The 21,988-nt window shown below is 45.7% G+C and overlaps 1 protein-coding gene across 1 annotated transcript in view; it reads left to right on the forward strand.

The window, feature by feature from the left end:
• SAMD11 (sterile alpha motif domain containing 11) overlaps positions 1-21,988 on the forward strand; it is a 158,569-nt gene that overhangs the window by 55,378 nt on the left and 81,203 nt on the right. Inside the window, 2 exon segments of the mRNA XM_055800642.1 lie at positions 10,831-11,009; positions 21,873-21,923. Of these exon segments, the coding sequence (XP_055656617.1) occupies positions 10,831-11,009; positions 21,873-21,923 (230 nt within the window).

Here is a 21,988-nt window from a genome sequence, read left to right on the forward strand (position 1 = left end):
CTTCGAATCCTTGCCATCCATCAACCAGGGGTCACAGTAACTGCAGATCATATGCTCCGGTCTCAAAAACTGCAGGAAATCAGTCTTTGTTACATGGAAAATAAAGCAGTCTATGGGGAAAATAACCATAAATGTTCATTATTTGTACAGGAAAATCAATTTGTAGGCCAATTGACCAAATAAAGTAATACAATTTGCTGGGAAATCCCCCAGGTGTGGCAGGCAGATCATGAAGTGGAAATGGAAGCAGTGGTTTTTGTAGGTAGTTTGTGGTGGTTTGGGGGTGAGGGGGCTGTGGGGAAGGGGGACAAAGCTTTAGGAAAAGGAATAAAACTACAGAAAAGAGTCCCTTTAGCTGTGCAGCCAGTTGAAGGAAAGGTACTAGTGAGAGGAGGAGAAGGGGAAATGGTCCTTGTCATGCTTTAGTATCGCAGAGGGTGGTGGAAGGCGGTAGTGGTGACACCATACCCCATGTGGCAGCAAGGACGGTGCTCTCCTGATGGGTGACAGGCTACCAAGAGAGGCCCTGTGGAACGACGTGCGGTACATGTGCTCTAGCAGTAGGAGCAGAGGAGCAGCAGGCACACAACCTTCTCGGTTCTCCCTCTTTTGTCATCTACCCAGCAAATCTTGGGCAAGTCATTGCCATTGTGCAGGTTGTGTGTGTGGAGTAAAATCAGGTAGTTGCCCCAAAATGACTTTTAAGGGGGTTTGTTGAGTAGTAAAGGCTTTTTGCAGCCTTAGCACAGAACCGATTGTTTCTGAACAGTAACACGCAAGGCTGGTGATGGGCGCTCTGTGCCCAGGCAGCACTTTGTCCCAGGTGCATGTTGACACTGGTCAAGTTAAAAAAGCTAGGGATCAGTTTGTCAGTCAGTCTCTTCCAATTGCCTGAACCAGATCCTTTGTGCTTCCTTAAGCGGCAGCTGTGTGCCTGCGCACATCTGAAGGTAGTGAGATTAGGAGGCAGAGAGGGACACCTTCAGCTGTTTTTCACTTGAAAGGATGCATTTATGACCCTAGCACTAGAAGGCATTGCTAAGGTATTGTAGTCCGTTCCTGTGATAGTTAAAAAAGGTCCACAGAGCTGCTTTTCCCCACTGGATGTGCATATATTGTCTTTGGAAGTGCAACAGGCTGCTCCTGGCTCTGCAGCCCTTCTCTGTGTGACTTAGCTCATCACCTTATGTATCTTCATCACGCTTTGCACCACTGTTAAATGGACCTCCTGCTCCTCACCAGCCTCCCAGATGTGTTAAACCCCCTTAAATAACAAAAGCTTATAAAACACGTGGTGCTTTCTAGATGAAAGTATTGCAGAATGGCAGGGTCACTGTAGCAGATGATAGGCTTGTTGCCTCCGATTTCACTTGCTTTTGGCTCTCGGTGACAGGGAAGAGGCTCCAGGGAAGCTATGGCTTCACTCTTGTGCATGCAGCAGGTGTCAGAGCTTTTGATTTGTAAAAAAGGGGCCTTTCAAAGCCTTGAGTAGGCTTGCAGGGTACCGTCTGTTCATACGAACTCCACCAACCGGGCCACATGTGTGAATGAACTGCACCTTACTCTGTTTTGTTTTGGTATTGATAGTTTAAAAGCATGAAGTCTACTTAAACACCAGGCATTTTTTTTTTTGCAAAAGTGGAAGCAATGCCTTAATTAGTATTTGTAGTTTTCTTGTTTGCTTTGGATTTTCAGTTTGCTTGGCTGTTGGAGAGTTGAGTCATTCTGAGGAAACTTTGTGGGCAGACCTGGCTGTTGCTTCCTCAGTAAGTGGCAGCTCTTTCCTCAGATTCCTCTGATCTGCTCTTCAGTGCTGGCACCAGACTTGAAACACTACAGTATGGGGATCCATTTATATCTTTTACCAGCCTGAATGATCCCTGTGCAGGTGTTAACTGAATGCTTGCGCTTAAGGTTATTGAAGAGGCTTATCTACTGTCCAGGGAGGATGGTGCTATATTGCTGGGTGGTCCTGTCATGGAGGCAGATGTCGCTGATATTTGGCACCAGCCTCCTTGGGGAATACTAAGATGCAATGCAAATCTCTGGTTACTCTGTCTCCGCTGTGTGGAGCAGCTGCTGTTTCTTTGCTCTTGTCGGTTTGGTTGCTTCAATTTTGAGGGAAACTGCTGGGAAATATATTTCTTTAAAGCTGAGAAAAATTGCCCTTGGGTTAGTTTCCATCTCGTTCTGCCTGTGACAGGAGTGGTCCAGCTGTGGGGATGGACAGAAGACCTTTCTTGGGTTAGTCTTATGCCAGGGTGTTTGAGGTGAGTATGGCTGGGGTTAGGGACTGACAGCCTGCAAGTTCCACTGATGCCCCTATGAGTTTATGTTTTCGAAGTCATCGGTGATCATGGGACACTTCAGTATTTTGGAAGACCAGCTTAGGATTATGTTGGACCTGATGTTTCCAAAAGAACCAGCTGTAGCTCTCATTAACTACAGCAGCAGCAAAAGCTTCTGCCATATGGACAACTAAAGAAGAGGAGGAACTGACTCAACAAATCCAGGTCTGTCTCTCCCATTAAGTGAAGATCATAATGATTGAACTTTGTAAAACACACTGAACTGTTTAGATAAAGCCTGTTTTGGTTTCTATTAAAGCAGCAACATGCATTTTGGGAAGAACTGTTTTAACGTTTCTGTTTGATCTCTGTGAAAGTTGGTCTTTATGACAGTGAAGACTTATCAAAAAGAAAAAAAAAAAGCTCAAAACAGAACTTGAGGCAGAAATTGCACTCTACCCAATGAAAAGCTGCAGTGGCTGGTCCTCATTCTTGTAGGACCCGAACAAAGCCTGGTCTGTCTCCTTTTGGCCGAGCAGGCTGTGAGCCACACTTTGAAATTTCAAGAATCTAAAAAAAATGCTTTAAGCTTGTGTCTCCAGAGCAGAATAAAAGTATAAACCCCAGTCAAATTCCTCTTGATGAAATATTTTAGTCTTGCTGGGAAAGGCCATGCTCTCTTGGACCTGATGTAATGAAACTTTGGAGTGAAACATTAATACCGGGGGGAATGACGGACAATTATTTTGTTCTCTTGTCTTTCTGTTACTCAAAAGGTACTGCAGTGAGGTGTGTGAAAAGCAGGGAAAACGTCTGAAAGCTTCTGTGCCCTTTTGCTCCTTGTCTCTTCACTAGAGAGGAGGAGCAGGAAAGGAAAGAAAAAAGAGACAAATATGTAAGTTTTGCTTTTGTTTAAGAGATAGCATCAGTGTATCACATCCTCCGCTGGTTGACTTACTCCGTTAATACTGACGTACATTGCCTGAGGACCTGGCTTCATATCTGTGCTTCCTTCTTTGCAACCTCAAACTGAAATGGACAAAGTTACTTGATGTGGAACAGACACAGAAAACAAAGCCTAGGCCACTTTTCAGCCTTCTTCCAAAGAATTTTTGAAAACAGGTAGCTCCAAAGGACTGATAGATTTCCTATCTTAGAGTTGCCTCCCTTCAAAGACTGGAAATTCCAGTTGGCTTTTCCAGAAAAGCATAGCTCTCACTCTATTAACAAATTATCCCTTAGGCTTTATAACTCACTCAGAGGTAATAAATGGGAAATGTTCCCTTCTGTTCACAGATCTTGTTCATCTGTTTCTTTAGGGCTTCTGAAAATAATGTTGTTAATATTGATGGGAAGAGCAGCAGCTCTACTTCTGTACTCAAAAGTGTGACTTTCTTTTGGTTTAAAACATACATATTTTCTCCAATTACAGTAGTACCTACAGCCCTGTTTCTATGCAGAGCCTCAGACTCAACACATTATTCTCTGCTCCAAAGAGCTTACAATGTAAACAGTACAGAGAAACAGGTACAAGTGAGAGAGAAAGTGTTACTAATGGCTTTTTCTAGCAGGGAGACTGAGCACAGTGGGGTCAGGTGAGTTCTCTGGGATCAACACCAGGAAATTGTGGTTAAGAGTAATTTTCTCCTTCGATATACTTTCCCTCTCTCCAAAGATAAAACACCCTAAAAATGGGCCTGGACTGTCTGTGCTGGAATTGGTATCTTCTGTCTTAAACCAGTTGATGACAACTCAAAACTATTAATGAGGAATCATTAGACCTCAGGAGCCGGCTGGAGTAGTTATTCCCAGAATCTGTTGTCCCCCTGGCTGCAGCTCTTAGACCTGCCTGGCTGTGCTGAGTTGCCTCCTCACGTTGCCTCTAGCCATTGCCAGAACTTGTAAACCACTTTCCTGAGACTCTGACAAAGAGTGCGACGTGGTCCCCAAAACCTGCAAAGAATCTTAGTAATCTGTACTGCCTTATATTTTTGCCTGGGCATGGCTGTCTGTTCTCTTCTGCTCTGTCTGTACTTCAGGCCATCCCTCCTGTGCCGGAACAACTTCCAGTGTAACACTGGTGTTACTGGAAAGTGATGATAAATAATCAGCTTATTAGTGGTCAGGTTAAAGGGTGGGACTGCGGCTGACAAGGAGGGGAGGAAGGCAGATGCGGCGGAAGGCTGTCGACTGTTGTTTTATTCATTCGTTCTTTACTGAACACTGTAGCAGGAGGTGAGATGAGAGCCTGGAGAGCTGCTTCTGTCTGTGACCTCAGCTTTGACGGAGATGCTGGTAAGCGCAGGGCAGCAGAACTGCGCCTGTACCGGATTTGCTCCCGAAACAGTCAGCCTGGTAGTGCGTTGGCCCAAACGCCTAATGAAGGCCCAGGGGAGAGTGGAGGATTATCTTGGAAGGCAACTTGACCCTTTCTTAGGTGTTTACACTAATCACAGCTGAAGGTAAATGCAGACTCTTGTCAGTTATCCTACAGGGGAAAATGTGGGCTCCATTGCTGCGTGATTTTCCTAATTAAAGCCATTTGACTAGGTTTGCTATTCAAAAAAGTAAAAGGAAAATATTCCAGGCTCTCAGAACCTCCCCCTTTCCTTTTCCCTATCTTTATTATCAATAAAAAGAGAGAGAAAATGCTGTCTGGACTTGAGGATTTCCTTCACATATGGAAAAGATTTAGCATTCTTCAGCTCCCAGCATTGGCAGTGCACAAACGTCCCCTCTTACCTTCCCCCAGCATTCCCTGTCTGCTCCCTCTATTTCCCAGATCTACGTATGCAGAAAGAATGCGTGTGCTGTTGCTTCTGCAAGGGTGTTTTTTTAATCCAATAGAAACTATATTTGAGAGTTGAGTCACAGGCACGTGAATCGTCTTGTAAACAGCTTTGATATTTTTATCGGTGGGCAAACTCTTTGTGCATTTGCATTTTTGTGCTTTTTTTCTGGTACTGATTTGGATGCTGAAGAAGTGGTGTCCATAGGGACTGCACCTGCTCAGCCTCCTGGGTCAATTCCCAATGGGATCAAATGTCCAGAGTTTGGCTGGCAGTTAATGTGGACTGGCAAAAGCTTTGCTTTCATGTGCATTTTTTTTTCCATGGAGCTTTTTGTCTTGCAGCTCTCATAGCAAAGGCCTTTCCATTGCTGGGATCAATTAAACGTTCACCAGGGACTCTCTCTGCAAGGAATCTTTCCTTTTCTGGCTGACTTTGAATGTCACACCAGGGCGTTCAGCTGTTTTGACCTTGTTGCAGTAGCTCCCAGGGCAGGAAACCTTTCCTAACCCTCCCTTCCTGTCTCTCCCCCAAGCCCTGTGCTCTCTGCCCGTCATTCCATCTGCAGGCTCTCCCAGGGCTCTTATGCAACAGTTTGGTTTTGGTATTCTTGGCTGGGAGAACACGGCTCCAGGGGAGAGCTGTGAGGGGGTTGGATGGGTGGCGGGAGAAAGATTTTATTTTGTAATGCTACTGACCTTGCTTAGCCACACACAGCGGAATTTTCTCTCCGCTCTTTGGAAGGGGAAGAAACATCACCACGGTTTTCTTTGCCATCTTTCTGATGGTCCTTTGCTTTCATGACAGAACGTTCAGGCTTCCAGGCTTCACCACTCAGGTAACCTACCACTGTTCCCAAGTTGTTGGGCTTTTTTTATTTGTAGTTGCATCTCTAGACTTGGGTAATCAGTAACTTTAAATAGCGTTGGTACCCATCTGATTTTTCCTGGGGAAAGGAAATATGCCTGCCTGTGATTTTTGAAAACAAAGCAACCCCCCACCCAGACAATACTTTGAGAGGCAATGAAAGCAATTAATGGTGTCAAAAGACCCTAGGAGGGTGAAGTGGTGAGTGACTGAGGGCTGGAGTGACGCAGGAATGGCTGGGTGGGTAGCTGAATGTGTCTGGGGAATAGAGGGTTATTGACTCAAACTCCAGCTGTGCTTCGTTAGCTGGAATCATAACCCACAAAATTAATATTTAACAATGTATAAAGGGAAGGGAGTCCTAATACGTGAGGCAGTTCTGCAGTGCCCTCAACACTCACCCTTGCAAAAAGCTTTGGAGAATTGCAGAGACATTTTACTTTTTAGTACACTAATTAAAGAGAGGGTAAGTGATACTCCGTGTTCCATGCCCCCACCCTCTATCCAAGGGGTGGGGGAAATCCTTGTGTTGTGAAAGGAAGGTGCATGCTCTGAAGAGGTTTCCTCTGATCTGAGTCAGCGTTTGTCCTGAAAGCAAACATCTCTGCTCTCAGGCACCGAAGAGGTTGTTGGAGGGTTTGTTGCAGGGAAGGGGAGAGTACCTGTGCAGTAGCTCTGCAGCAGCGTTTTGAGGGGCTAGCTATATTTCACCCCCAGACGTATGTGTTGAGGACAGGTCCTCAGTGGGGATCCTGTGTTCCCCCTGTGCATAGGAGATGTTATCTCTTCCTTGTATCACCTTCTGTCTGTAGTCCCTGTGCCAGGGGGCTGGCAGGCAACCTGGCTCTGCTGGACCAAGCTATAAGACGTATTTACGGCTGCGTATACTTCATCTTTTTGCTGGAGGTGCTGCACCTGTACTAACAGCTGTTGGCTCTGCAGCTATAGAAAATGCTCCTCTGACCCGCTGGCCAAAACACTCCTACTAGTTTAAGCAAGCCAGCTGGCAAAGCGCACCTTCCCCCTTTCCTTCATGTGTGTAAAAATGGAGTTATTTAACAGGGGGGAGCTGGAGTCCCAAGATGCCTGGCTCTTTGGTGGCAGGAGATTATTGGTTGTTTTTTTTTCCCAAGCATGAGACATCCCAATGAATATCAACAAATTGGGAGGCAGTTTTCTTTTTCAAAATATTCCAACTTTCTTATAGGGTTCATAGTTCAACATCAGCATCCCTTTAAAGTATGAGATCACTCTGTAATGGCACACAAACACAAGCTTTTTAAATGTGAGATTATAAGGCTTACATCAAATATCTATAAATCGTCATGCACCTCCCCATACATAGCGATGCCACTGCAGTCTCTGGGTGGGTTCTCGTACGTAACACCACTCTGCTAAGTGCATACTTCACTACCTGCCGCTGTGTGGCAAGTGATAGTTGATAACTCTGAGTAACTGTAGGTATCTTGATATACTGCTCAGTTCTGTAGGTACATTCCTGTCCTGTAAGCTGTCTGTACAACTGGCAAAGGACTTCAGCAAAAGCCAGGGTCATAGCAATGAATCCTTGGATAGAGTGCTTCTCACAAATGAGTGGTTTTTATTTGCAGCTTGGACCAGTGCCCTTTCAAGTCAATGGAAAGACAATTGATTGTAGCAGGTTCTGGACCAGGCTTCTGGCTACTTTTGTGCTTAATTTAAAAGTAATGTGTATCTACTGGTGAATGCCTCTAAACAGATTAAGAAAGCGCAATTGATTCAAAACTGACTATAGGTGAACATAAAAGGCAAAATTGATTGGCTAAGTCTATTTTAATTTTCTGGGAATGGAGAAACGTAATAAATAAATAAATAAATAAATAAAATGCCCCAATGGCAGAAATACAAAGTAAACACAACTTTAAAACATGTGTTGCTGGTGCTGGAATGCAGATGCTTACGAGGGCACTGGAACCACTGTGGCCCTGGTTCGGATGTTGTCCATGTCTGGGCCCTGGTCAGAACAAAAGTACTACTGTTTATCTGTGACCAGAGGTTGCGGCAGATGCAGATTCTGTTTTCCATTCCTTTTCATTCGTCTTTTAAGGGAAGAAGCTTTCTGTGTGTTAGGTGATACCTGTATAGGTAGGTATATGCCTATTTGATTATTACATAATTGGTGCATATATATGTGTGTATATATAGGTGTCTGTATATATGCAGCAGCTTTAGGTGTAGGGATACAATTTACAGAAAGGCAAAGAATAAGCATTCTGGGGAGCAGGGGGAAGGGGGATCCTGTGTTCCTGGTCTGATGGGCTGTTTCTCTAGGTTTAGTGCCTCCCTGTTTGCTGCACTCTCACTCTTGTTAAGGCTGATGAGTCCCTGGGCAGTCACTGAGACCTGGTAACTGCTCAAAGGTACCATAATGACCATAAAATGATTTTTAGTATCTGATCAGCGCTGTTCTCTTTAGCTTGTGAAGTCACAGCAGAGAGTGAATTGCAATTATTTTGAAGTGGAAATTTGCACACCCTCCGTCCCCTCCCCCCTTAATTGTTATGATAAATTGCAACTTCAGAAAACTATGTAAAGCTTTGGTGTGATAAAGCTCATGCTGATATCAAACCCTAGCTTTTCATCATGACAGAAATCCAGTGCAAATACTGACCTCCTTGCTTTTTCTTTCCTTCCTCTCACTCTTCCCTTTCTCTCCTCTTCTGTTCCCTACTGCCCTTTTGACGCTGTGCTAGCTACAGTTACTAAGGTGGCTTCAGACAGAGGTGAGCTTTGCACATTTGCTCTATGCACTGGAGCAGAAAAGGGGGCAGGGGTGGAAATCTATCTGTACGCGAAGAAGTATTTAAGGCTGGGAGATGCACTGTTTGTGTTGCATGTTCCTCCTGGGGACAGACAGTGAGAAACCTCTTTGCAAAGGGCCATGTGAGTGGGTCTCTGCTGCTGTTTAAGGGGAGCCTGCAGGGGCAAGGGAAAAGCACTTGCTGTTTGTCACATAGATGCAGTTGGCTCCTCCCACCATAGCAATTCATCTTGTGCAGGTGGGTCTCTGGGAGCCCCCAGCAATAATCAGAGTACGGATATTCTCCTGTGTCTGAGTCTGGGCATTTGGATTCACTACAGAGCCTGCTGCAGCTTTTGTATCCAAGTTTGGTACTTGGGATACTTGGAGATGTGGGAGCATTCACCTTGTTGCTGTCCACAGGTGTGTTTTTCCTCTTTGCATCTCTCTCAAGAGGAAAGTGCGTGTCTTTTTCCTTGTATACACGTTTCCCCATTTTTAAGCCAGTTTGGCCCACTGTGCTTTGCTCCCTTGGGTGTCTGCTGTTCACAGACAGCTGCGTTCTTGGCTTGGACGTGCATCAGAATGGAAAAGCTAATGTGCCTCCTTGGGGTGATGCCTTCCAGATGGATTTGGCTAATTATCACAATGATTAGGGCTCCCCTTTAATGACCACAACTGGAATTTATTGACAGAGGTAAACAAGAAGTTTTTGTTTTGTATTTGTGTAAAGTTCTTAATTTGTTTAATTAAAAAAACATGGGCTCTTCTATCACTTAGTCTTCCTCTGTTCTCCCCTGCAGAGAGCCTGACTGGCTTTCCCAGGACGTTTTCATTTTCCTAGGTTTAGCTGCAAAGTTGGAGTCGATGTTTCAGAGAAACTATTATTAGTTAAATGTTACTCTGTACTTACTTGATCTCTTTCAGACACCTTCCTTCCTTTTCTTCCAATCCTTGCTAAAAATGGTTCTTTTCTATGACTTGTCCTATTGAAGGAAGTATGCCTACATACCTGTACAAAGAACGTGCATGAAACTGTGCTTTCCTTTGCTTTGCTGTGGTTCCCTTCCTAATTTCATGATTTTGTTTGCTAAAATTTTAAATTCTGTGGGCAATGACATTACAGTCTCCCTGGATTTCCAATGTATACCTTCCACTGTAAGTGCTCATATTATGGCTCTCTGTCTTGGTCAATCACAGATCAAGCTGGATACCCCAAGTTCTAGAAACAGGGTCTATCACAGTGAGACCTAAAAACCCAACATGCTGTAGCTAGGCTCATACCTTCTTGTGGATCAGGCACAAAGGGTGCAGGGGCAGAGTAATAGTTGCAGAAGAAAGGAGGTTTGGACCAGGGTCATGCTGTGCAAGGTTCCGTACACAAATACACATGCAGTGGAAAAGCAGCTTGTGCCTCCTGGGAGTTTTCCTCTTGTTTATTTGTGTCTTGTCAGAAGTGGATTGTTGAGGGGGAAGTATGCTGCCAGGACCACCTAGGGAAAGGCTGCACAAGGCAAGACCTGCTAGATTCATCTGAACGTGCAAATGAACAGTGAAAAGTAGCCTCAGTAATTCCCGTTTAAATTGATGTGGACTGTTCACTGGTGTGAGAGACAAACCTGCTGCTGGCTGGCATAGGCAGTTTTCCCTTTGCAGTCCAAAGTGTTCTGGATTACTTGGATCCCATCTTCCCAGGGCTACTGGCAAAGGTTTAATTTAACCTATTTTGCTATGTTAATGTGCAACATTTGGTAGGAAATACTCTGGAGAGAGAGATTGGTGCTAATTCTGCTGCCGTCTTCCTTTCCTGTTGGTGTAGAGGAGACACAAGCTAGGAATGAAGAGGTGGGGAGAGTGCATGACTTGAATATTAGAACTGGAAGAACTAGATGTAAATATGCCCCTGCTGAAAAGTGTTTTGCAAAGCAAACACAGCCAGTGTCCACCCGGCATACCAGTTTGAAACCTGCAAAGACTTAACAGCATTGCCTTCCCGGGGCAGCTGTTTGAGAGGAGCTGCTTGGTTCTGGGTTGCCTAACCAAATTCTTGTTTTCTTCTCTTTTCCTCCTGCCCTTTCCCATTCCAACTAATTCCATCCCGTGCCAGAACCGGGGTCGCCTGGCAGAGAAGAGGACGATCCCCCTACCTCCAACCAGGATCCTGAAGAAAGAGCTGACCTCAATTTTCTCACACAGTGATGACAGTGAAGAGAGTGATAAGAGCAATGGTCAACACCCTGAAGTAAAGCAGGAGGAGGATCTCCATATCAGTATCATGAAAAGAAGGTACTTTCCTGCTAGGGAGTGCTGCATTGCAAGAGCAAAGACAGAGAAAACCGGGCAGCAGGTGACCAGCCTTTGTGGACCAATACCGCCCAGGCTGCCCGAAGGAGTCACACCCAGGGCCTGAAATTAAAGTGCAGATGTCACATTATAGCTCAGAAAGAGTAGTTGGGTCCTCTTTTCTACTTGCTTATTCCTGTTTGGGGTGAGTAGGACTCTATGGGGCCTTGCACCTTGCATTTGCACTAAAGGCATCTGTACTTGCAGACTAAATTTTATTTCACCCTCTGTCCAGCATTCTGTATCTTTGTGTCTGGCGAGGCCAATGAATTGCAAGACCAAGAAGTCATCTGTGGGCCTTTTTCATAGCTCTGAAAATACACAGAGCTGTATGGGCCTGAAGTCCTGCCTTTTGCTTTCAGTTGTCCCCAAATTCTGATGTCATATGAACTGGATAGTTTAACGTTGAGGAACAAAGTTTGGCAAGGAGGTAGCAGCAGTGGTGGTGGATGTATGTTCTTCATTACAAGTGTCAAAAGAGCATAGCCATGTCTCCCTGATCCTCAGTGCCTCTGTAATCTAAAACTAGAAGTAATGGAGTTGCAGTAGGCAAAGGGTCACTCAGATACTGGGGCTTACCACAGTACTTAACGTATTTTCACCGTGTCTTTCTCAGTACCATACACATTCATCCTGGAATCATGCAGATTTAAAGGAAGAGGAGAAAGGATTGTCTTGAGTTACATTCTGGCAACTGTCACTTGGGCTGTCATGTGTAGTCTCAGTGCCCATAATACTCAGCTGCAAAATTTTGGGTTCTCTCATCCCTCTGAAGAAATATGATGTTTAGAAAACCTGTAACTACAGGAAAATAAATACCTAAAGGCACCATGTCTCAGCCTCCCATGCATATCATTGCAACTCATCTTGATTGTCATCTTCCTCTGGTGCATAAAATCACTCAGATTCTAAGACAAGCCCTATAAAAACAGAGGAGTGGAAACCGAAGGCATGTAATTGCTTTTCTTATGTTTTATGTGTTTCTTGCTCCTGAGTAGATAAGCTATTTTCCCCGCTTGCCTTCCAACAGATGCTGGTACATCAGCAACCGAGAGCTTGAAAGTAGGGAGACAAAACAGTAACCAGCTCTTCTCATAAAACACACCTGTAATTAAAGTCTGGGTTTATCATTGCAGCTGTCCAACAGCCATGTTCAAGGGTTATCGCTTGGAAATGAAAAGGTGTTTGGGGAATGCATCTTCACTGTGCATGTACACAGGAGCCACAGAGGAGAAAGATCCCTCCTAATCAGTTTTGGTAAACTGCCCTTCTTCTCCTGCCCCTTTTAATTATGCTTCTAATTCTGTAAAATTACAGTGCTAGATTGTCTCATTAGGAGGGAGAACAACATGATAACTGTATAATTGATATGCTGGGCCCCCCAAATATAAAGTGCTCTTATCTTGAATCTTTAATTACTGTAATTACTTTGCCTTGTTTATTAGGAAATGAACAAAAAATACTTAATAGTTGTTAGCCAGAGGTCCCCTAGCTTACCATTTCTGTGCTCTCAGTACTTTTCAATCAGTTTGCCTGAAGGTCTCTTGTTTCAGCTTTGTCTTGATTCCTTTGAGGAGAGCCACAGTTCTTACCAGGTAGGTTAGGCTCTCGTTGTTTTTGTGCAGTTCTTTTCATTTTCCTGGGAGCTCTGATACATTCTGTGGGGGAAAAGCTAAAAGGGCAAAGCTGGAGCAAACAGGCCAGGCAGCACTCTTGGCGAGTGCAGTGATAGCAGAAAAACAGGGCACGTAATTCAGTGCTTGATGTCCGGGCAGGGAACATCGACTGCTCAAATCCCCCAGCATTTCCAAGCAGTTTGGCCCTTACAAACGGGTCCCGCACCCTCCTGTCCCAAGGCGGGGGAGGACTGGCTGTTTCCACCCGCCAAACAGCAATGAATGGAAAGTGACCTGACCCCACTCCAGCACAGCCTGGCTGGGGGAGCAGGCTCTGGCTCTCTTCCCAGTGCCATTAGTGGCCCGGGGACTGGGGTGGAAGGTGTGATGGGGCTGGCTCCAGAGAGAGCAGCAGCAGCGGCATACAGGCTAGACAGCTCGCAGACATGACAGCTGGGGCCTGGCAGAGACAGTGCCCCATCTGCTTTCTGTTTTTAATTCACCTGTTGTATCCTCCCCAGTTGGTGATGGATTGGGCTGAGGTTTTATTGTCTCCCACTGAGAGGAAGAAATAGGTTAAACTGTGATAGTAGGAAAACAAGGTCAAGGCCTGAGCAAACCAGTGTTTTCCTCTGGTACCCCTGGATGGCCCTCGTGCACATCTGCATGCATTTACCATTATAAACAGTTGGATTGTGGCCTTGAACATGATTGCCTTTTCTTTTTATTTCCAATTTCCTTTGTATTGACTGTTTCTCTCCAACGTTGGCAGTAGGCGTTCTGCTGCTTTGAGGTCTGGGCATTGGTGAAGAGAAGACTCTAGGGATTAGAGTAGGAGTTGGAAGCTTAGTTTCTTAGCTAGTCCTTCATCCTAGCCTTTGGCAGTGATTTTCTCTGTGATCTTAGGCAATTGCCCATGGTGATGGCCTTCCGAGGAGGTCTGAGGCAGAGAAAACCTGCCTTATGATGTTCTTGCAGTCCTAGAAAGGAGCTGAGACCTGTAATGACCACAGAAGTTTCAGTGCATGCCAACTTTTTTCATGACCAAGTCCTTGCAAAGACTTTGCTGTCTTGCCTATATGTAATTAAGTTAAGGGAGCCAAGCCTGACACTGAAGTGAGCTTGGCTCATCTGCTTTGAAATCCAGGTGACCCAAGCTTAAAGGTGAATGTTTTCATCTTGTACTGAGACCCCTTGAGTCCTCTTTAGCCTGCTTTGCAGGGTGTGCTAAGTAGCCTTTGTGTTATGCCTCCTGTCTGGAAGACACAGGGCTTAAAATCTTGTCTCATATAACCAGAGGCATCTGCTGAGCTTGATACCATAGCCTGATACCCAGACTGTAAGCACTCAGCTCTGAAGATTATTGGGACAGCACTGCAGAGGAAAATCCTTTTTCTTTCAATCAGATTTCAGGTTCCTGAAAATCTTGCTCTTTTACAGCATTGCCTACATACAACAATTGCATTGCCTTAATTACTGTGGTTTGGTTAAATTGTGCTGACTCCTGGGGAGAACGGTTGTCTGGCTATGAAAATAGCTTTTCCTATTTGGGGAAAAGAATTAGTATAGGGCATTTTTATACCGATACACTTGTGTCACCTGTATGGTTATTTTAGTTGTAACAATACTGGCATAGCTGAACTGGTACAGGAACTGTGTACAGCAGACTCCAGTTAGAAACTTTGGCTTCATGAAGGCTTTTTCCTTTCTCACTCCCCAGAAAGCTAAACTAAAAGTTATGCCAGCAAGCTTTCTTGTTACTGCTCTCTGGTTTATCCTAAACAGAAAATAAGCAAATGCAGATGTTTGAGACTACGAATTACATTGCTCTGCAATAGTTTGGGGAGCATTAACTTCTTTACACTCACTGGGAGATTCTAGCCAACACTGATGAATGCATTACCTCAGGAACAGTCGGTGTGCTTTTTCACACTGAGGTTCAAACTGCCTTGGAGGATCACCATTATGTTATTCCAAGAATCTCCAAACAGAGGAAAGCCAGTGTAGCCAGAGAGTAAGGTTCAGCTTTAACAGTAAGAGCCTCACATGCTGTTGGATTTAAACCCAGCATTGTCTTGTGGGTGCATGAATTTAATTTCAATTTTAAAGAACGGCTGTTTTCATTAGTATGGGAGGGGAGAGAAAGAGAAGAGGGGAAACGTAATGATAGCATCTGAGATTTAACAGGGTAGGTTGGGACCTGTTCACACAGAGCTTTGTCTTAGGTTGGGAACTGTTCACATGGAGCTTTGTCTAAGTCCCCAGCAAAATATGATGGCATGGCTAATAATGAAGCAGTAATACTTGAGCACCTGTTTAAAATTGTAAAGAGTTTTTGACCTGACCTGTCTCTGAAGTAACCTTTATGAGTATCAGTAAACACGCACACTGGACTGAGAAGTAGGCAAGATAGGTGCAAATGGACGTGTACGGAGAAAATGAATTTAGAATTCTTTTGTTAAAAAAAAAGAGGATTGGGAGCAAAAGTAGGAGCTGATTGTACAATGAGAACACACAACGGGCTGGGTTCCTTTCAAATACTGCTCTGAAATAAAATCCATTTTAAAATGACAGAACACTGTTATTTTGAAATAACAAGAGTTGTCCTGTAACAGGGCATCTGTGCAATGAGAAGCAGATTTCTGGAGAATCTCATACTGCCCTTAAGTCCTTTCTCCTTTTTCTCTGTCACTCCCCACCACACCTCCAAAGCTTTTCTGGCTGCGTCAGCAGGATGACCACGGTGTCTAGCACCTGGCATGGGATTAGTGTTACTTCAAACCAGAGGACAGCATTTGAAATGAAGGTGCTTACACAAGGAATGGTGGAACAGTGTCGCCTTGCACCTATTCACACATGAGTGTGGAGAGGCCAGACGGAGGCAAGTTGCTCTCCCCTGTTCCTCAGCATTCCTCACCTCACAGACCAGCTTTACGGCATTCTCCTCACTCAGCATCCATTTTCTAATAGTGAAATTACTGACCTCCACTAAGCCTTAATGGCTAGTGGCTGTCAGCCTTTCCACTGCCTGCCTCTCTTAAGTGGAAAGCTATTTCTTATATCCCATAAGGCTGCTGCTCTTTGACTCCCTAATTGATTGAAGATCAAACCCGAGCACCCCCCCATGATATCTGTCACATGCACCTGCTTATAATACAGAGCCATGAGGTCCCAGTGCCTTCCCAGCTGATGTGCAATGTGCACAGTGTTCCCTGTGCCTTCCTTCTCTTGCTTGGCCTCTTCCTGAAATGCTCCCAGACAGTCCACCCTGGTGCTGCCCTGGGACAAGAGCCGTATGACATCCCTGCTCCTGGTGGAGCTCAGTTTCAAGGCAGGATATGCCAAACAACACTGCTTTTCACCTGCTGCCGAAGCCAGAGCATGTCTGGGGTCTGAGTTAAGCTGACAAGGCTCTTCCAGGCAGCAGACAACTGAGGAGAGACCAGACACATGACTCTGCAGGGCTCTGGGCTCCAGCCGTGAATCAGGCTCTCAGATTAGATTCGACAGCCCTTCTGCTAATTGCCATGACTCAAGAGAAGGAGGGAGGCAGGGCCCCTCTTGTGGCTGGTGGCATATTTTGCTGCTTTATGATACTTTTCTTTCACAGCTTTCACTGATTATTTTCTGTCAGTCCCTTCTTCCTTCCTCTGCAACCCTTTATTCTTTCTCCTTTCTCTTTCCTTGCCCCTTCCCTCTTTTTCTCTGAACCATGCACCACAATAACAGTCACCATATTCAATAAATATATTAATGATCACTCTGGGAAGCAGAGGCTGGACTTGGTCCAGAGTGCCAGGAAGCAGTCATTGACCTAATGAGAACATATATTTAAAGGGGGGCAGAGAGAGAGAAAATGTCTACTTACTTCTCAGGGATGCTCTAAGACAAAATGTAACGAACAGCAAGAAACCCTTCTTGCCTAGGAAGGAGATATGAGAAGGAAAGGTGAAGTGTGACAATGAAAGCAAATAAAATCTTGACCCGCAAGGGGTCTTGGCTGCTCTCTGTACCTCCTTGTATATGACCCTTGCAACATCAGTTCCATGGTGGAGAATAACACCGGTGCCCCAAGTCCAAGTCTCGGTCTGGCTGCAATTTTAAGGTCATTCTACCAGCCATCAGGTATGAGGATTCCTGGAGGACCCTAGCCCTGTTCATTGCTTGCACAAGCTTCCTCGTGTTGGCTGCCTGAAAACAGCGTGATGTGGATATAGGGAGACTGGAAGCTGATGCAGTGATATATGCGAAGAGTAGGGAGGAGTGAGGAGCTAGCTCTGACCATCCAGCTGAGCAGGCTGCATAATTCCACCTGCAAATAGACCTTCCCAAGCTGCTTACCTGCAGCACTGTGATTTGCATTGCGTGGTCCTCCCTGTGTGCCTGAGTGCTCGGCTTTTCCATGCAAGGTGGTGGTACCCAAGGCCTGACCCACTGAATTCCCAATGACTGTGGTGGCCCGTGCCAGTTGAGCAGAAGTCCTTAATTCACCTTTTTGCCAACACTGTCCTTTCACTGCAGTCTTCTAAATCAGAGGCTGTGGAGAAACCTTGTCAGTATTTTTCTCTTCTCTGTGGCCTTGCCTGTGCTCAAAAAGCAGAAAGGTACAGACAAAGGAAGTGTTTGTCTTATAATTAAATAGGAGTAGAAAGGGACAGTTGTGGGTAAGAGATGGGGCTGTGATGGGTTCTCCTTGTGGCAGTCGTGACCTGTTCCTATAGCTGGATGCTGCCCGGTGTTCTCTACAACTTACATGGCCTATGTATTGGTTACGCAGCATGCACTTGGGACAGTGGGGCTGGAGAGGAATAAAGCTGGGTTAATTATCATTGAAATATATATATAAAATACACAGCTGTGGGCTGGCTTCAGGGGTGGGGATGGGGGTGGTTGGCTGATGTACATCAGGTGCAGCTGTGGCTGGTTCTGGTAAGGGGTTGGGCAGCTAATGAAGAGGGAGCAGCCAAGGAAGAGAGAGTGGAAGAAGCATGAGAAGACAGAGCGCACCCTGGAAGAGGAGAGACTAGGAGAAGGCAGCAGAGGGACTGGCATGAAGAGTATGTTGGTATGTGATGGTAAAAGACCTTGTTGCAGCTGGCTAGTTTGGAGAGTGCTGCAGCACAGGGCGAGCCAAAGGGAGCAGCAGAAAGCAGGTCGGCCACAGCACAGAAGCTCAGCTGCAGAATGAGGTTGCTACTGCCCCTGGAGTGATAAGATGTTAGGGGGATGGCCTGACTCACCCTGTTGGCCTCTTCCAGGTTGTCACTGTGGTGCTGAAAGCTTGCAGGAACTGCTAGGGTAAAAAAGAAATTACAGGGAAGGAAAAAAACCAACATAAAAATTAAAAACTGTCCCAGCTGCTCTCTATTATTTTGCCAGCTCTGTCACTTTCTTTTCTGTGCTGGATTCTCATTCCAGTACAGGCTCCAGAGATACCTTCAACAGCCTCGAGTCCTTCCTGTTAAAGTTTGGTTCACATACATGTATAAGCAATTTCAGTCTTTGCACAGACCAAACCCTGACATTCTTGTCCCTGCTTGCTGAAGTGCCTGATGCAGTAGTTTGTTACTCCCCCAGCTTGCGTACCCCTCAGCCCACGCTCCCTGCTTACGGAGCTGTGCAGGGAGCCCATCTTCCATTCCTGTGGGGCCCACCTGGCCATTTTTATTAAACACTTGCTAACTGATCACACTGTGTCTGAGACCTTGGGTAGGTGAGGAGGTGGGAGAGGCAGTAGCAGCAGTAGCACCCTTGCTTGCCTGGCTATGGTTTTTATTCCCCCCGCTTCTGTTTCTGTTATTAATTTGTTAGGGACTGGCTCCTACTCACCACTTTTTATACAACCCAAGGACAGGCTTGTGTAGCTGATAGTTTGCAAATTTTTAGTAATTTGATTTCAATTGGATGAATAACCCTTTAAAGCAAGATGTACATTAGCCTCAGAAATCTAATTGGTGATAACGGCACAGAGATGTGGAATGAGTGCTTGGTTCTGCTCCCTATCGCTCTCCCCTCCCACCCAAAAAAAGATAATTAGAATTTAATTTCATTCTCACCTATTCATTTGTCTAAATATGAGTGTTTAATTATCCATCTCAGCAGATAGCTATGTGTGCCTCTATGTGGATCTGAGCTATTCCTTTGGTATGAGGTTTTCCCTCCCCCCTACTTACAACTCTGATGCAGTGTTCTTACACTTTGAAGTTTAGCTGTGCTAAGTCTCATTATGAGACTTGCCTTTGCCCAATGCTCAGGAGCACTACCTGCAGTCTGCCCATGTCAGTAGCTACAACAGACCACAAGAAGTTAAAATGTACGGAAGGCTGAGAGTTTAACTTGGAGACTAAACCCCAAGAGAGAGCCGGGAGCCCGGGCAAGCTCCTGCTCTGCTGCCAGCTCCCTTGGCTGCGTGAGCAAATCATCTCACCCTCCGTCCTTGTGCCCCCTTGGGCAGTGCCAAAGCTGGGAGGAGCCCGCCTGCTTCTTTGGCATTTGGGTGGGATGTGGACCCTCCTGTTACGGTACAGGTTGTGCAGTCTCAGGATCTGAGCCAGAGAGCTGGAAGTGATGGCACTGTGGATGGGAGCTTCTGAATGAGGTGTGTCAGCTGCACAAGTAAAAGGAGCGTTGCAGCCCTGCTTTGAAAGTCCAGTGTGAATAATGCTTTTTACCTGCCTGGGTAGTGTTGTAACATGTTATAATGACATATAACATTGTGAGCTCCAGAGCAGAGCATCTGTGGAAATGAGAGGCAGGTAGGTAGCTGAGTGTTAGGGTGAGGCAGGATGGCTGGTGGTGTGGCAGAGCGGGATGCTGTGCTGCTGTGGGTCTGTGTGTGCCAGCTGCACAGGCTCCGTGAGCCCTGCCGAGCGCACACAGCGGTGTAACGGGAGCACGTACGTGCTGCAGAGTGGGCTGTGGCCCCCTGTTAGGCTCTGAACACTGCCTGGGGGAAGTGCATGTTGCTTTCAGAGGCCCATGGGGCAGCTTACCTTAAACATAGGTTTTCAGAATTGACTTTTTTTTTATTGGGAATGGGATCATGGAGTTTTAATCAGTCAAACATGGTGCTGAATCTACATACAGCTCAGGGCCAAACCCTTTCAGTTTTTTTGAGGGCACTGAAGAATGTTTTATGGACAGAGAAGTAGGGGAGGCACAGGGTTCTGTTCCAGAGCTGCAGTTTGTTTTCCAGCTGGTCCCACAGTGTTCGTTGCTGTCCGGCACCTGGAGCTCTCCCCACTTCCACTCTGCAGCTGCCAGGATCTGATCTGCACAGCACAAGGTGCAGAGCTGGAGTTAAAGGGGGTTTGTAAATGTTTTGTGTATGGAGGAAATCTTGTACTCTAGGAAGCAGCTAGGCTTAACCACCCCGCACTCCCTTGTGAGCAGGCCAGACCCTTCTGGGCAGTAAGGGCTTTGGCTGCCTTAAATTTGCTTTGAACTTTGCATTCAGGTCAGCTTACCTGGAGAGCCCAAACGTGTCCCAGAGTTTGACCAAACTACAGTTCATGGGAATATTACTCAATGCCCCAGTTTGGCCTGTCTTTAGCAGAAAGTTTTCAAATGTCTGAATTTTAACTTAGAAGAACAACTGTTACTGCTGTAAGCTCAGTAGCTGGGAAGTGCCTATCCCGTCTCTGTTTGCAAATAAAATGTGGGGAAGCTGGGAAGCTGGGACAGGTTTTCTAAACTGCTACATATGAGGAAGAAGAAGAATAGGAAAAATGAGGTACATGTGGAACTACTAAGTACAGTTCTGAGCATAGCTTTATCAGTGGAAGTTAATATCTACTAAAATCTAACAATCCCCTAAAAGAACTACTGAGAGTGCAACCAGGCTGCTTTTCTGAGCCAGACTTGCAGGAAGAGTGCAAAACGCGTGCTATCACGTTAGTAAAACTTGCAGCAGCAGCATGTCTTGGATGTGAAATTATTTCCGTGCTAAGATTTGTTTTCAGTTGATTTCTGAACTAGGCTGAAGCAGGGGCAGCCATTCAGGAAGGCACGTAAACAGACACTCAAACCTGAGTTAAGCCCCATTGACTTCGCTCGTCATGCTTAAGTGTTTTCAGGCCCAATTCAAAGCACATTGAGATTGGAAGAAGGGCTCGCTCTTAATTCAGCAGGTTTTAGATTAGGCTTTTTCTGCAGTCAGGTGGTCTTCAGCTACACACTATTGCTTTTTCTAGTTGAGGACAGAGGCAGGAGTGCTGTAGGGATACACAAAATGCACAAAAATGCATTTGGCCTCTGATACTTGTGATGTTTGCAGCCACTTATGTTTAATGCTGTTGGGAATGTACATCTGCAGGAGCTGATGTATACACACAGCTAAGGAACGAGCATGTTCACTGGCAGGTGCTGAGAGATGTAGGAGTGCATTTGTGCAAGGATACGGGCTTGCTTGCCAGTTTGGTCTCAAATGGCTGGGTTTCTCATCAATCACACTGACATGGAGAAACAGTGGTGGTCACAGACCTCCTTTGGGTAGTGGGGGAGATCAGTGTTCCCTGGTATCAAGTGGAGACACCAGACCACAGAAGGTCAAGCATTGCCTTAGCCGTCTGGATTGGTGTAGATGCTGTCTCATAGCAAGGGGGGGAAAAAAAACCCAACAAAACCCTAATGCCCTTGGTTGCTCTGTCTTAATTTAGGATATTGTTCATCTAGAATCTGCTATTCCTGCTTGTCAGTGGGCAGAGTGACAGCATATGTGACGTTAATTTCCGAGGTGGGAAATGGCTAATTATTTACAGCTGTGGCAGGTGTGGAGGAGGGAATACAGTACAGACATATTTGGGTTTTCTTCATAAAATGTCACTGCTTAGTTCTTTCTGCTTCCTCTGAACATGTCCTGTTAGTTGGGGCAACATCCTGCAGTCCCTACACTCATTAGGGAGACTGCATGCAGCAAGGAGAGGTTCTCTCACTGCTGTCCAGCTCACCTGCAGGTCTCACTTCCAGCAGCGAGTCCTGCTGTGGACGCTCAGGACTGCGACATGCGTGCAGTGTGGCCCATCCCAGCATCCCACACTGGGCTCAGGAGGTGGCAGGAGTTGTGGTTGAGAGCTAGGAAGAGGGAGTTTGAGGACTGTGGGGGGGTTGTCATGATGGAGCAGATCTTTTAAGTGGCAAGAGATGCAGTGTTCAGCATGTGCCATTGACCTCTCTGTTTGTTTGTTAACAGGATACACACCCATTGGGATTTAAACATCTCCTTCCGAGAGACCTCTTGCAGGTACCATTTTGGGGCACCTTCTTTGTATGGTAGGCTAAGAGTTTACGGTATGTTACTGGCATATG

This window comes from Falco peregrinus, chromosome 3 (genome assembly GCF_023634155.1).
Source record: "Falco peregrinus isolate bFalPer1 chromosome 3, bFalPer1.pri, whole genome shotgun sequence".
NCBI classification, from domain to species: domain Eukaryota; kingdom Metazoa; phylum Chordata; class Aves; order Falconiformes; family Falconidae; genus Falco; species Falco peregrinus.